Raw genomic sequence first — 16,120 nt, forward strand, 5'->3', positions numbered from 1 at the left:
TTTGAACAAAGGGTTACGCTATTTGAAAGGGAAGATAAAGTAGGATATTTTCCACTTCTGAGAATATTTATATCAAAGAGTCTCGAATTCATGAAAGAAAAGAACGTAAATGTCTTCAAATTTGATGTCACTTCTACTGTGTTTCGTTCATCTCGAGCAAATTATACTTCTACAGAAAGACAACCTACATTCAAGTAAGGAAAACTTTAAGATCTGAAGAGTTTCGCAGCGTTCTAAATCTAGAATCTCTAGATAACTACATTAACTATCATGCTTTGCGGCAAAGGAGCGCTCCTGTTGCCTGGCAACGTTCCCATACAAACTTGTGAGGAAATTACAGGATAACATCTAAGCTGTGCTCTTCTTAGGTTTAATGTCAGTTCATTCGAGGTGAAACCGGCCCGTTCTGATTTGTCATAAACATTTCGCGGCCCAAAAAGCGACACGTGAAATATAAAAGAAGAAAATGTCAGAAGAAAACACCTGTGCGAGCGGACAGACTGAGAACTCTCTGGAAAACTCCCCAGGTAATGGAAAAAGAGCAAAATAGCAACGGAAAAGTAGATTTGTCTTTATCAGACTGGTTACGATAACTTGAATATTTATATTCAGTGTTTTTATATTGTTATTTTCAATGATATCTCTGTTCTGTTTTATAAGTGTTAAGAGTTCAGTACATCTTTTTAATAATCACTATGACGGTATTTGACAATTATAATGTTTTGTTAGAAGGAAGACGGACCAAGGTACATTTTGGCACTTGTCACAGGAAACATATTTTTAATGGCATTGAGAGGAGGCAGCAAAACTGTGATATTTAACACACAGACAGGTTTTATGATGATGATTTCACAAAAGCCCTTGTTAATGTTGCTCCCAAAAGAACTGCTTTAAAATTACCGTCAGTATGACAGAATTAGATCAGGTTTAACAAGGTGCTTCTCCTTTCAAAGAAAGTTATGAGGCCAAAACTCAAACAACACTTTGTGAAAACCTGTCTCCTGGACTTGGTGGTTTTAGAGTTGAGATTCACCCAGAATAGCAGGAAATTGGTCATCTGTCCATAGGGATGCTCGTGGACTCACACTGTTAATGTTTATAGAGTTCTCTGAGTGTATGTGTGTCTGTGGTTTCATTACACAACCAACAACACCCGGTAGTGGCACAACATGAAAACAATATTACTTTCAGCATTTCTGACATTGTTATGTAAATTGACATAATTTTTTTAAATGTTGCTGTGTGAACATGAAATTTTTCTGAAATCAAAACTGAAATATTGTCGAGGAACCGACGCCGATGATACGCTAATCACTCTCCACCAAAAACTGTTCTCCGATGTTTGATCTCCCGCAGAGTATGACCCTGCAGGCTCAGTGAGTCAGCCAGAAGGTGAGGAGGAAGCAAAGAAGCAGCTCTCTGCAGACACGTACTATAAATATGAAGAGCTTCACTCCCGACCGATCATCACCGCAGGATCTGACATCCCAGAAAACCTCCTGCACCTCTCGTATCCTTCTGCCAGTGGGAAGAAGTCAAAACCAGGGCTGATCGGCCAGTTATTTTTTTCTCTGTTTGTAAATCAAACTACTTGTCAAAAGAAGATTTCATCTGATAAATTAATCTTTCAAAGTTTAATCGAAGGAGGTTTGTACAGTAGAAAATACTTCATCGATTATTGATAGATCACATGGAAAAAGTTCAAACAGCAAGATAAACAACACGAAAACAGAGGTAAAATTGATGTTGGAACAACAGATGTAACTGAATTTAACAAAATGTCAATGAATTTTTTGCCAAAGAAAGCAACAAAAAAGATTTTCATAATTTATTATGTGCAAACATTGTGAAAACATTGCTCTATATTTCACTGTCTCAGCCCACCTGGGCTTTATGTGACCTCTAAGTGAGTTTGAAACCTCTGCATCAGCTTTCCATCCTTGAGTGGTCCGCCCTTCAGACACTCCTTTGGCTACGACAGTCAGCGCAGGTCCAACCTGAAGCTGCTGGACGACAGAACCCTGCTGTTTATAGCGGGAAACCTGCTGGTCCTGCTGGATGTTCCCAGTGGGGAGCAGAGGTACCGGCGCTCCTGCAGCGGAGGAGGGATCGGAGCCATCACGGTGAGGTGGACAGCAATTTATGTGTGCAAAGATTTCAGTCTCTCCACACAATTTAGTGTTAAACATACAGATATCTAAAATTATGAACTTGTTTCCATGTATGTGTGTGTCTGTGTGTGTAAAAGGCCCACCCGAGCAGGGGTTACTTCGTTGTAGCAGAGAAAGGAAATCATCCTAACATTATCATCTATGAATATCCCACATTAAGACCGTACCGCGTCCTCAGAGGTGACCGTGACTAAAATTTACTCAGCTTCACTGTTGTTGTTTTTCATTGTTTTCAGACTAATGGCTTGATCTGTGAAATATGCAGGTGGCACAGAGCGGCAGTACAGTTTCGTAGACTTTAACCGTGACGGGACGCTGCTGGCCAGTGTGGGCGCTGCGCCCGACTACATGCTGACGCTGTGGGACTGGATGCAGGAGGAGGTGATGCTCAGCTGCAAGGCCGTTTCTCAAGAGGTGTACCGAGTCAGCTTCTCCCCGCACGACCCAGGACTGCTCACAACATCTGGATCCGGGCACATCAAGTAAAGCACATGCTCAGTTTAGCATTTTAGTCTTTTGGAGAGTTTGACAGAGATGACTGAGTCCAGGAATCTCCAAGATCTGCTGCTCTTGTGAAAGATTCCATGTGTGCATTGATCTATAAGTGGATCAAAAAAAAAGAAAAGAAAAGAGATTGGCTGTTTGCTATCAAACTGATCTCAAAGCCATGTTGTCAGGGGGAGTTTATAAAAAAAAAATCATAAAAACAGCATATAACAGAGGGTTTTTTTTTATTTCATTGTACTTTTGCACCAGAGGGTTTCATTAAAATTGGCTTTATATTGACATTTCTTTTTAATCTATTTATTTTTTTACTTTTTCATCATGTATACTCTGTGCCATGACAAAGAAAAAAACCTGACAGTTTAAATTTAAAGGTTATTTTAATACTATTTTACAGGTCTGGCCCAATCAAAATGAAATTTGTTTGTGTGTAGCCCCTGAACTAAAATGTGTTTGACACTGATCGTATATATAGTCCCAAAATACTGCAACTGATTGGTATGTAGTTTCAATTACTCACAACAAAGAAAAAAAAATGGTTTGAAATGTACAGCGACTGCAAATCTAGATGGTGGCCGACGGCAGTTTGGTGAAATATTAAAAATAATCGTTTTGAACCGTGCAAGACAAACTGCTCAGATCAGCAACGCTGAACTCAAACCTGCTAAATGTACAAAAACCCGGAGATTTTGAACATTTACGTGAGACTGCAGTCTATAAATTTGTCATGAATCCATTGCTGTCACAGATCCTCTGCAGACACTAGAAATTAATGATCCTGAACATTTTTTTTTTTTTTTCCATTTTCAGGTTCTGGAAAATGGCATCCACATTCACAGGGCTGAAACTGCAAGGGGTCATGGGACATTTTGGAAAAACTGTGGCAACTGATATAGAGGGTTATGTGGAACTTCCTGATGGAAAGGTTTGTATTCAGCCAAATGAGCACTTCAAGAATGAGTGTATTCCTATAAATCATGGACCAGATTTTGAGAATCCACCACTTGTCAGAGGATTTTACACACATCTCATTAGTTTAATACATGGACCTCTTTACATATTAGTTAAAAGATTCTGAATTATGGTCAGATGTGTGTTTATTAGATCCTAAAAATGTTCCAATATCCAAATAATTTCCTCACGTGTCTAAAGAAATGCAACTGCATTAATAGCAACACGATTGTGTGTTTCAAATGACAGCAACCAGAGAGTAACTGTGATTTTCCCCAACTTCTATATGCGAGGTCAAAAAACAAAAAATAAAACAAAATCCTGTGCAAGAATAATTCAGTTCCAGCCCATTCCCTCACACTAGGTGCTGTCAGGCACAGAGTGGGGCAACCTGCTGCTGTGGGACGGGAACGCCATCAGAGCAGAGATCTGTCGGAAGGAGGGCCGGAGCTGCCATGTGGGGACGGTCCAGCCGTTCGCCTTGGAGGACGGACAGCTGATGACCTTTGGCTCTGATGGAGTGGTACGGGTAAGGAAGCCCTCATCTTTTAAAGCTGCAGCATGCAGGATTTTTATAATGTCAACTTTTCACCACGAGATAACAGCAGTCAAGCAGTCAAGTTTCAGCAGGTTATGTATATTCTGTTGATATTTTCTATAAATATTTTTAACTAAGCATATTACTTACTATACTTTTAAAGCATGTCTTCCAGACTGAGTTGAAATTCACACAATGAAATGAAACCACTTGTTCATAGTTTGTATTTTTAGAAGAGCTGGTAGTTTTGTAGTTGTTTTTGAGCAATCGTCTTCTGGAACAGGACAAACAGTACTTATATTATAAATGCTACTCTCAGTTGGCGGATTGATAAACATTTTCCAAACACATTAAAGTCCAAGACACATATTTTTCAAATACAGTCGCCTCTCTAAAAAACAATGCAGACGATTAAAGGACATGAAGATTTTTTCAAGTATGACTTTGTAACTTCCTCTGAAGGGTTGGGACTTTGAGAGGATCACTGCAGCGGAGGGTGACGGCGGCAGCGGCAGGTTTGAGCTGGAGCCCATCAATGAGATGATGGTCGGACACGACGTCTGCCTGTCCTCCGTGGTCAGGAGCTCCCTGCCCGACTCCTTCCTCTGGTTTGCTCAGGTCAGCAGGCAGATGAAGTGGAAACCAAGTGTTTGTAAAGTCTGGTTTAGTCTCACAGTCTCAGTCTGTCTGCTGGTTCCTGTCGTAGGATTCCAACGGAGCCATCTGGAAACTGGATCTCTCCTTCACAAACACGGTGAGTGAAGACTGAGCTTTTTGAAATGTCATATTAGTGTGGGTCTGTATCATTGTGTGTGTCTACAGACTTTATATGTTGTATTTTGCGATCCGAAAAGGAAACATTGAGCAACTGTGTTGAACTTGAATAAACGTTTATGTTTCACTTTTGTGTGCAGACCCCTGATCCAGAATGCTTGTTCTCCTTCCACGCGGGAGTGATCCAGGGCCTGGACGTCTCCAAGAAATCCCACCTCGTGGCCACGACCGCTCTGGACCGTGAGTCTGAGTCAGAGTCTAAGTTTGTCAGTCTTGCTCTCTGTTTGCAGACACACTAACAAATGTCCATTCTCTCTCTAGGTTCAGTCAGGGTTTTTGACTTCCTGTCAAAACAGGAGCTGACCACCAGCCGCTTCAATCAGGGAGGAACCGCTCTCACCTGGGCTCCACCTTCGGTACACTGACATTTATTCATTTCTTTTAAGCTACCATATTCAAGTTCGTCACACAACAGGACTTGAACGTTTACACGTGATGCTTCATCCTCAGGTGAATCAGAGCGGAGCTCTGCTGGTGACCGGCTTCGAGGACGGGGTGGTCCGTATCCTGGAGCTGTACAACCCCCACCGACTGCAGGCAGTGACCGGGCAGAGACCTGAAGGAGACGCGAAGCTGCGCCTCAGACAGGCCTTCAAGCCTCACACGGCCTCCGTGACAGCAGTGGCGTACGAGAGAGATGGAGAGATCCTCGCCACAGGGGTGAGAGGTCTTCATGAACACTGGTCAGATACAGAGCATTCTGTCTGTTTCCATCTCATTTTGATCTCCCAATAGTATGTTTGGGTGACTTTTTCTTTTTCTGCACGGTGGAGTTGTTGTTAATTGCTATTGTCAAGAAGGTGATGGGTCTGGAATTAGCTCCAGTGCCGCTTCAGAGCCTGAAAAGGCCGAATGAGGAATGAGTCTGAATGTATCTGCTTGTTTCTATTGATTCAGTCAACATTTTGATTTCACTTCTGTCTCATCTGTCCAATATTTATTCACAATGCTCAGAGCGCAGATTGCACCGTGTTTTTCTTCGCCGTGGGTGAAAGCTACCAGCCGATCGGCTTCATCCAGGTTCCTGGTCCCGTGCAGTCCCTGGAGTGGTCTCCTCGTTCCCACGTGAGTCCGGTGCTCTCAGACTGTCGTGCTCTGGTGCTGAGGTTAAACCTGCTCTCAAACCCACTCCTCCACAGAGCGACAGCAGGCTGCTCGTCCTCTGTCAGAACGGCCACGTGGTCGAGGTGCACAGTCCTGATCCAGAGGTCCACAAGTCCCACAAAACCTTCCAGATGTCCGAGCTGCCCAGGAGATCCTTCAGGTTCACCAGCATCAAATCTCGAATCAAGGTCTGAATCCACACGAGAACTTACAGGAGGTTTTTGTTTAACTTCTTATCAAATGTTTACTGGCCTGATCTGTGGATTTTAGAGAGAGGAGGAGCTCAGAAGACGGCAAGCGGAGAAAGACAAGAAGAGGAAGGCGAGAGAAAAGCAGCAGGAAGCGTCAGAACAGCACGATGCAGGACAGGAGGAAGAAGAAGAAGACGATGATGAAGAGGGAGATTTACCGCCAGTCTACATTCCAGAAGCTGGGAGTCCTCTCTGCTGCGGGTTCTACTCACAGCCCGGCCAGTTCTGGCTCTCCATGGTACGAATAGACTCTCATCAGCTGAATCGTAGATCATGCGTCACATTTGCTCTTTATGTTTTGTTTTGATGGATAGATTTTGGCATTTATGCTCTCTCTGGGCTTCTGATCACATCTAAGGTTGAGAGAAACAAGCAATATAATCTGCATTCAAATGAGTATCCATTTGTATTTGACACTATTTGATCTTTTTTTTAAATTTTCTGACAAGTTTTGTACCACAGTAAGAGTAGCTGGATTATATTTTCTTGTAATCTATGTTTTGGTGTATTTTAAGATGAAGGGAAAGATAAAAACATTTCATTTATTTTCATTTATTTAACTGCTGTTCCTGTGCTATACTGGGCTCAGATAAGACAATCGAAATCTAAAATAAGAAGACATCTTAAGACTTTTGGAAACTAAAATCTGATAATGTGAAATCTTTTCCATAAGAATTAATTCATTCTCTCTCTGTCTCTCTGTCTCTCTGTCTCTCTGTCTCTCTGTCTCTCTCTCTCTCTCTCTCTCTCTCTCTCTCTCTCTCTCTCTCTCTCTCTCTCTCTCTCTCTCTCTCTGCCTCTCTCCTGCAGGGAGGCTTTGACTCGGGTTACTTGTATCACTGTAAATTCTCTGAGAATCAGGATGAGGATCCACACCAGCGGCAGGATGAGCCCTTTGATTTCCTGCTGGTCCAGAATGCAGACGAAGACCCCGTTTGCTCGATCACCTTCAGGTATAGCCAGAGATAAGACCACGGCCTGAAGTGTCGAATGTTGAGTCGCTTAAAGTCACACTTGCTGCTTCTGACAGATCCAAGTCTCAAAATATATCGTATATTGATGTCCACGGGAAGATTTATCTGAAGTGTGTGTGTTGTTTCCCAGCTCCAGCGGGCAGCTGCTCCTCTGTGGCATGCACTCAGGAGCCATCAGGGTTTATCCTCTGGAGCCGGGTGACCACAGGCTCGCCTCCATGCAGTCCTACTGGTCTCTCAACATCCACGACAACCACTACGGACACCTGCGGCACGTCCGCTGCAGCCACGACGACCTGTTTGTGCTGACGGCGGGGGACGACGGGAACGTGTTCTCCTTCAGCCTGCTCCCCCCCGAGGAGCTCCAGGCCAGCCTGCAGAGGAGGAGGGCCAAAGTCCCCTCGCCCAGGGTCAGCCTCCGCAGCTCCGCAGCGCACCGTCCAGTCTTCTCTCTGTGATGCTTTTAAGGGAAAACGTTAATGTTCACACAACCACAGTGTTTGGACCCAGCTATTACCAGAAGCCCTGTCTGGACGTACATGCTGTCATTTAGGATATATTCATATTCTGTTGTACTTGTTACAAAACTCAAAACTTTATATTGATCAGATAAATAAATTAAACATGTCGGTCATCGTAACACTGAGCTACACCTCCACTCTGGGAACCGCTGCATGAATTGATTTGATAAACTGGATTGTAGCGTTCAGAGTCCGTTAAATTAAGCTATGCAGCATCAAAAGCAGGTATATTGCACAGCAGGCAGCCATCGAAAATGAAACTTGGGCTCCTCGGATCTGACCAAAGTTATTAACTTCCATTCTGCTTCCAATAGACAGGCAACAGGAAACTAGGAAGCAACACTGTGCGAATGCTGGTCTCTTCTTCCAATGAACAGGTTAATAGATTCATTGTGAAAACTGACAATGATGCTGTCACCCACAGGTGGGTGTTGAAAGTGAATCTCTGGCTCTTGACATTGAGGACCCAGCAGCCTACAGGTAGATCAAACTTAACAACAGTATATTTATTTCCCCTTTAAGCAGTTTGTTTCATCTCTTTGGGTGACAGTCACCGGTGGGAAGCAATATAGCAAACACACACTAACAGAAACCAAGATAAAACTTAAATTAAGACAGCGACCATGACTGGGAGGATTTTTCAATGTTTAGAGGATGGCTTTTTCTCATGCAGGGTGAGATTTGCTGGGAGGAGTTTCCACACTTCTGCTGCATTATATTATCTGACCGTTCTGTTTTGTTCACTGTAACCTTTTCCTTCGCCTCCCTCGTGTCTGTCCAGCATAGAGACGGCCAAACAGAAGCTGGAAAACGAGCAGCTGTGTCGGGAGGCAGAGGTGAAGGTTGCGGAAAAGCAGAAAAAGCTGGCTGAGCTCCAGAAAAGGTTCAGACAAGTTCTGAATGACAACGAGAGTCTGCCCGAGCACGTTCGCCTGAAACCCGAGGTACGGCTGTAACTGTGATCTCTAGACGCCATTCATGCCTTTTAAGTAAGAATTCTGGTTTTCTTTGAAATGAGCTTGAATTTAAGGGCAAAGTGTGCGTGTCTGTGTGTGTTTCTGTTCAGGAGCTGCAGCTTGACGGCCACTTCCATGAACAGGGAGAAAAGCTGAAGGCCCAGCAGCTGATGGAGGTCAGCAGGCAGTTTGCCTGGGAGCAGGAACGCATTAGCATAGCTCTGAGAAAGCTACAGAACTGGTACTGTTGATCACACACACACACACACACACACACACACACACACACACACACACACACACACACACACACACACACACACAAATGTGTTGTACAATTTTTTTTTTTCTCTGCTCTCCAACGAAAATCCAAACCTTCGATTTTCAGGTTTAAAGACTCTCTGGAGGCCACCGTGGTCACTGTGGTTGCAATCCGCTCCGACCACAGAGTCTCCACCTACCGTCTCGCCTCACTTGCCGAGCCTCAGAGCGGCGGTGGCCCTCAGAGCGCCGCCAGCCAGCCTGATGGAGGAAGAGATGCTGCAGCAGACTGGAAGAAATCCAGAGCTGAGCCTCCAAGAGACAGCAGCAAAGCTGAGGGTAAGAAAATGTTTGTGTGTCGCTCAGCTTACAAAAAAAAGTAAACCGAGTTGACATATGAAGTGTCTTCTCCAGAGCGGGACATCTTGCACCCCACCTTGGCTCGACCAGCAAAGATTAAGCTTGGAGATCGGCAGGAGGAGAGACTCAAAAAGGCTGCCGAGAAAGCCGAGTTAGCTCGAATGAAAATAGAGAAGAGAAAGCAGGAATGGGCAAAAATGTGAGTGGACCTTATTGAGCTGCAGTGACCCAGAACCCAAATCAGTTTGTCTAGACATTCAGGCGCTGACTGTAAAACTCATTTGTTGCTTTCCAAGCTATGCCGAGAAGCCAAAGGAGGACTACGAGGATCCACAGGACCTGCAGGCCATCCGGGAAGCCAGAGAAAACATCAGAGACTTCACAGCTGTGAAACACCAGAGGGCGAACACTGAGAGGAAGAGAGAGGAGCTGCTGGCTTTAGAGCAGAATGTAAATACCAGCACCTGCTAATTCTGATCTATTTGATCTTTTTGGGTTTCAAACTTGTGTTTTCTGCTGTCGTGCAAGTGTATGACTGTTTCCCGGTCAAACCGAAACAAGTTACACTGAAACATGACTGACTACACGACTTTCTTCCTCCCATCAGATCCGTGAAAAGCAGGTTGAGATCAACAGACGGATTTTGGCACTGCGGGACTCCAAGGTCCACCTGGTGTCGCGGCTGCACGCTCAGGCTCAGCGGCTGCAGGACGTCCAGCAGCGTCTGGCAGCCCGTCTCCACCGCCCCCCACCGAGCTTACCCACCATGCTACCAGAGGAAACCCCGGAGAAGAGGCTGCAGTGCAGCCACGCCACCCTGGAGCGATACCGAGGACTGAGGGATCGGAGGTACGCGGGATTCATGCCAAAGCAGAACACAGATATTCAAGTATTTATTTTGAAGGATCAAATCTTTTTTTTCCAAAAGGTTAAAGATGCTGAGAGAAGAGGAGGATGAGGAGGGAGCTGTGAGCATATTGGAGCAGCTGGAGATAGAAATGAAGACTGAAGAAGGAGACAAATGGAGCCATGCCAAGTCTGCTTCATCTTTAACCAGAGAAGAAGAGACACCGGATGACGGGGCAGAGCTGAGTGAGCTGGAGGAGGAGCTGCAGAGGGAGGAGGAGATCAGGCTGCTGCATGAGCAGAACTCTCTGCTAGAGCAGGTCGTCATCAGCAAAAGAATTTACCTTCAGTTCACATAAAAGAGTGAAATGTTGGGTTTAATGCATCATTATTCCACACGCAGTTAGTTTTATGTTCTTTACATTTAGATGGAGGGTTTGGTTCGACAGTTCGACACAGAGCTCTTGAAGGCGCGTGGCCAGAAGCTGCGTACGGACTACCGGCTGAAGCTCGCCGCCCTGCGGGCGCTGACGCTCCACCAGGAGACGCTGGTCCTCAAGCAGTTTGACAGGAGGAAGAAGAGCCTGCTGGAGAAGCTCAATGTGTGCGTGGAGGAGGAGAGCAGCATCACGGTGCGAGAAATCACATGATATCAGATATCTCCGAATGACAGATCAAATTAAATCCAGAAATATCACAGTTAAGTTGTTTCTCTCGTGGCTCTTTAAATGTGTGTATGTCCTTTTTTGGTCTCTTATTACCACCAGTCCAAGCTGGAGCAGTGCAATCAGCAGATGGAGCTGAGGAGGAGAGAAATGACCAAGCTGGAGAAGAGAGAGAAATCCCTGGTCGCTGCCTTTCAGGCGTCTGTGGGAGAAAACAGCAAGTTTGAAGAGATCCTGACCAAAGTCTTCAGGAAGAAGGTCAAACGTGTGAAGAATGACCAGACCGTGAATGAAGGTGAAAGAAGAGCATCCTCTTTTGTTTTTTCTTTAATCCTGTGTGGAGATTCATGTCATGATCTGAATGTGTGTTCTCACAGGAGAAGAAGACGACAGTGATGAAGAGGAAGATGACGAGTGGGATGACGATTTTGACAGCGACGCGGAGCAAAGCGGAGCTGCTCTTAATGACGGTGTTTGCCCTCCAGGTCAGAGCAGTGGTTCACAGTAGCTTTTAATCCTGCTGGACCAGGGTTCTGAGCAGAACTGTGTGTTTCAGGATGTGAGCCCGAGTTGTTTGAGAACACGCTGCGCCTGCGTGAAAGTCGGCTGGACTTGGAGGAACTGATGCTGGAGGAGAAAAAGACGATTGAGGCTTTGAAGAGGGAGAGTGACACCCTCATCAAGAAGGTGAGACTTCCTTTGGTTTGTCTTCATATCTGGTATTTCTTTGTTGTCGTTGTAATTCCGGCACTTCCTTCAGGAGAAATTGGTGAAGATCAATCGGAAGGCTGCAGAAGACGACCTGGAGATAATCAACAAAGAGACACAGCAGAAACTGGATGAACTGGATGTGGTGGTTCCTCTCAGACTGCACCAGGTAAGCAGGGCAAGGTCTGGTGATTTTATAGGACTGCATATCTTCTTAACCATTTCAATTGTGCTGATTTTTTTTTTAATGACACCATGTTTATGCTGCAAACGTCAGACACAGGTTTATTGTTGCTTTTTACCTTCGTTAACTCCGACTGTCTCCCTCTGACAGATTGAGTTTGTGGCTAACGGCGCGATGCCGCTGGACCTGAGCGAGGCGCTGGTGCTGAACGGCTCCGAGCTCAGCAGGCTGCAGGACCACATCCAGCAGCTGCAGGAGGAAAAGCTCCACGAGGAAGACCTGTGTCGTCAGGCTCACCAGCGACACGCCAAGCTCATCCACGACCGCAGGGACATGGCAGCCAAGATCCAAGGTGGGACGCCGGGGTTACACATTACACTTCATCCTGTGAAGCCACGGGTGAATTTACCAATATGCATTTGCACCCCTTTAACTTTGTGCTTATTTCGTCTGTGTGTGTGTGTGTGTGAGTGTGTGTGTAGAGCTGGAGAAGCAGTGCAGCGAGCTGATGATGACAAAATTCGGGAGGCTGGTGGATCTGGAGTCTCTGCAGACGCTGTCGGGGAATCGCAGGCTGGAGGAGCTCAAGCATGAGAAACTCCTGAAAGAAGACGCCTTCGCCAAGGAGATCCAGGACTGGGATGTACGCTGAGCTGCTTGTGTTTGTTCATGTGTGACGCCCGCTTCGGTTCGTCTTGAATGAAACTTTATTAACCGGTGCGGGTCGGAACAAGGCCGCTAACATTCTCTGAGTGTGTGTGTGTGTGTGTGTGTGTGACCTTGCAGGTAAAGGTGGAGGAGGCCCAGCAGGCTCTGATGGAGGTCACCCAGTGTAACACCGAGCATCTCCGCTGCATGACGGACATCTTGGAGGAGAAGAAGGAGCTGGAGCTTCAAGTCAGCGCCAGGCAGAAGAAAATGGTGAATGGTGAAAGCATTCGATAAAGATTTATCAGCTATTTTTCTTACAGGAAAAAGCCTGATGTGGTTTTAAAGGGTCAGTACTTGGTTAATTAGTTAAACCCAGTGTGTAACTTTTGCCTGTGTGACATCTTGACTTTAGATCTGGTTTAATTGCCAAAAGCAGCCACAATATATTGAAAATAACTGCATTTATAATGCCAATAGAAAGGGAAGAGGTTTGAAAAACAGGCCCTGTGCAGCAAATCTGCATTTGTAGCTTTCATTCCACTGTTCTTCATGCGTGGACATAAACGTAAACGTCTGCTCCTCCGTGTGTCTTCTCCCTCCAGGGCAGACAGCAGTTCCAGGACTACAGGAGATGTGTGGATCAGGAGGAGAGCCTGAGGCTGCAGGAGCTGGTGAAAGCACAGTCGCAGCGCGCCGAGGCGCTCAGGAGAGAGATCCACCTCCTGTCCTGTCAGGGAGGCCACGTCCTGCCGCCGGACCAGGACTGGCTGTACGGACACGCCCCCCTGCCCACCCCATCAGGAAACACGCCGAGTGGGAGACGATGAACTTTGAAAGCAGAAAACTCATTTTAAAATCATCAGCTGTGAACTGGAGTAAAAACTGTGATGACAATCATCTTCTGTATTGATTGATATGTATGGTGCAGTCCGTTAGAAAATCCATCCTGATTGAAGTTTTTTTGTGATTCTGTGGTCATGCTAACGTCAATAAAAGAGATTAACTCCAAATCCAGACCCAACATTCTACTAGAAATATTTCCAGAACTGTTACAAATTCACAGAGTAAGGTGTGCAGTGGGTTTTGTTTGGGTTCCAGAACATATGGGTGTCAAAGTTATTGAGGAATCAGATACTTTGGCAAAAAGAGCAACTGAGGACGATCCCAGCTAATCTGATTTTCCACACGACACGTTGGATTTTGACACATTTATTAACAAGTCAGTGAAAGAATTGTGGCAGAGAGCTTGGGAAACAGCAAAGAAGGGGAGGACTTATTTTGGTTTTCAAAGTAAAGTGAGGAAAGTAAGAAATCACTGAAGTGGTTCAAGAAGACTCTCATGACCCGGCTGAGCCTTGGACACTGCAGTCTGAAATATGGACTGGCTGACTGCGGAGCACAAAGTCTTATGAGACACGGAAGCTTTTTTCTCATGTGGGGACAGAACAGGGAGTAGGTCTACTCCTTAACCTTGAAACCAGCCTGGGACAGCCAGAATGCACACAGAATGAGCTTTCAGTTACAGCCTGTTTTACTGGAGGCCTTAAGATCATAAGACAATCACAGATTACATATATATGAGGTTAAAATATAGTGAACAGTTGAATCAGTACATATTCATTAGAATGTGATTAAAACTGTATATAAACAAGTGAATCTCAGCATAATGATTTAGAACGTGATTAATACAGTGGATACATGAGTGATCACAGCATAATGGTTAGAATGTGAATGCATTATACAACAGCGGCCGTCTAGTTCGCCTATGCCTAGGACCGGCCCTGATCTCCTTGATGCTTGGGTCGTCTACCAGAGGCTTCATCGTGGTTACCATTTGCCTGTGGTATCCCCAGGTATTTGCAGCTGTCTTCCACATCTCTTTTGTTGCCGTCTGGTAGTTCAACCCCTTCAGTAGTGATCATCTTCCCTCTAATTGATACCATCCGCCCACACTTATCTAGTCCGAATGATAGCCTGATGTCATTGGTGAGGTGAATCAGGGAGTTGATGTCCCGCTCACTCTTCTACCGCTTATCCGGGGCTGGGTCACAGGGGCAGCAGTCTCAGCAGGGATGCCCAAACTTCCCTGTCCCCAGACACTTCCTCCAGCTCCTCTGGGAGGATGCCAAGGCTTTCCCAGGCCAGCCGAGAGACATAGTCTCTCCAGCGTGTCCTAGGTCTTCCCCGGGGTCTCCTCCCAGTGGGACATGCCCGGAACACCTCCCCAGGGAGGCGTCCAGGAGGCATCCTAACCAGATGCCTGAGCCTCCTCAGCTGGCCTCTCTCGATGCGTAGGAGCAGCCGCTCTACTCCGAGCTCCTCCCTGGTGACTGAGCTCCTCACCCTACAGGGAAGCTAATTTCAGCCGCTTGTATCCGGGATCTTGTCCTTTCGGTCATGACCCAAAGTTCATGACCACAGATGAGGGTGGGAACGTAGATTGACCGGCAAATCGAGAGCTTCGCCTTTCGGCTTAGCTCCCTCTTCGCCACAACAGACCGATACCACGACAACATCACTGCAGCCGCTGCACTGATCCACCTGTCAATCTCACGCTCCATCCGTCCCTCACTCTTGAACAAGACCCCAAGATACTTAAACTCCTCTACTTGGGCCAGAGTCTCTCCAACGACCTGGGGAGGGCAAGCCACCTTCTTCCAGTCGAGGACCAGACTTGGAGATGCTGATCTTCATCCCTGTCGCTTCACACTCGGCTGCGAACCGCCTCAGTGCATGCTGTAGGTCCGGGTTCGATGAAGCCAATAGGACAACATCATCTGCAAAAAGCAGAGATGAAATCCTGTGGTTCCCGAACCGGACCCCCTCCGGCCCCTGGCTGCACCTAGAAATTCTGTCCATAAAGATTATGAACAGAACCGGTGACAAAGGGCAGCCCTGCCGGAGTCCAACATGCACCGGGAACAGGTCCGACTTACTGCCAGCAATGCGGACCAGACTCCAACTCCGGTCATACAAAGACCGGACGGCCCTTAACAAGGGGCCCCGGACTCCGTATTCCCGGAGCCCCCCCACAAGACACCACGAGGGACGCGGTCAAACGCCTTCTCCAAGTCCACAAAACACATGTGGACTGGTTGGACGAACTCCCATGAACCCTCGAGCACCCTATGGAGGGTATAGAGCTGGTCCACTGTTCCAGCTTTCTTTTTATTAATTGCAAAATACAAAGGTTTTTAGAGAACTGTATACAAATCAAACACTGAGGGGCAACAAATATGATAGTTACTGAACGTAACTATAGTTCTAAGAGTGTGTGCTTGCCCACCTACAGGCTTCGCTATTGGTAACTCCTCTTGGCGCCAGCCAGACACTGAGACAGATCAAAGCAGTTGCCACACCAATCCTGCACGTGCGGTGGCGCATGCCACGCCCCTCACCATGGCTATATAAGCCAGGTGAGCCCCTCAATCTCCCTTCTTCGAGTCAGCTGACAGGAGACAGGCAGTCCAGCTGGGCTTGCAGGTAGGTGGACACACACACACGCACGCACGCACGCACGTACGCACGCACGCACGCACGCACGCACGCACGCACGCACGCACACACACACACACACACACACACACACACACGTAGAACTGTAGTTATACTTTCAGTAACTATTACTTCTACTTTGTGTG

At 46.3% G+C, this 16,120-nt stretch overlaps 1 protein-coding gene across 1 annotated transcript; it reads left to right on the forward strand.

Annotated features, from left to right (window-relative positions):
* The first annotated feature begins 466 nt into the window (after nt 1-466).
* cfap44 (cilia and flagella associated protein 44) lies at nt 467-13,306 on the forward strand. The gene is made up of 34 exons (XM_030085590.1): nt 467-527; nt 1,357-1,510; nt 1,961-2,123; nt 2,249-2,351; nt 2,437-2,653; nt 3,486-3,600; nt 3,991-4,155; nt 4,627-4,782; nt 4,871-4,918; nt 5,079-5,178; nt 5,260-5,354; nt 5,449-5,658; nt 5,953-6,072; nt 6,138-6,290; nt 6,373-6,591; nt 7,164-7,306; nt 7,458-7,737; nt 8,273-8,328; nt 8,630-8,792; nt 8,915-9,045; nt 9,193-9,404; nt 9,480-9,624; nt 9,722-9,875; nt 10,033-10,274; nt 10,354-10,591; nt 10,700-10,903; nt 11,039-11,231; nt 11,314-11,421; nt 11,493-11,623; nt 11,697-11,813; nt 11,979-12,180; nt 12,311-12,471; nt 12,615-12,749; nt 13,082-13,306. The coding sequence occupies exons 1-34, from the start codon at nt 467-469 to the stop codon at nt 13,304-13,306; spliced, it is 5,319 nt and encodes a 1,772-aa protein (XP_029941450.1).
* Nucleotides 13,307-16,120: the final 2,814 nt, after the last annotated feature.

Source organism: Salarias fasciatus (assembly GCF_902148845.1).
Source record: "Salarias fasciatus chromosome 7 unlocalized genomic scaffold, fSalaFa1.1 super_scaffold_4, whole genome shotgun sequence".
NCBI classification, from domain to species: domain Eukaryota; kingdom Metazoa; phylum Chordata; class Actinopteri; order Blenniiformes; family Blenniidae; genus Salarias; species Salarias fasciatus.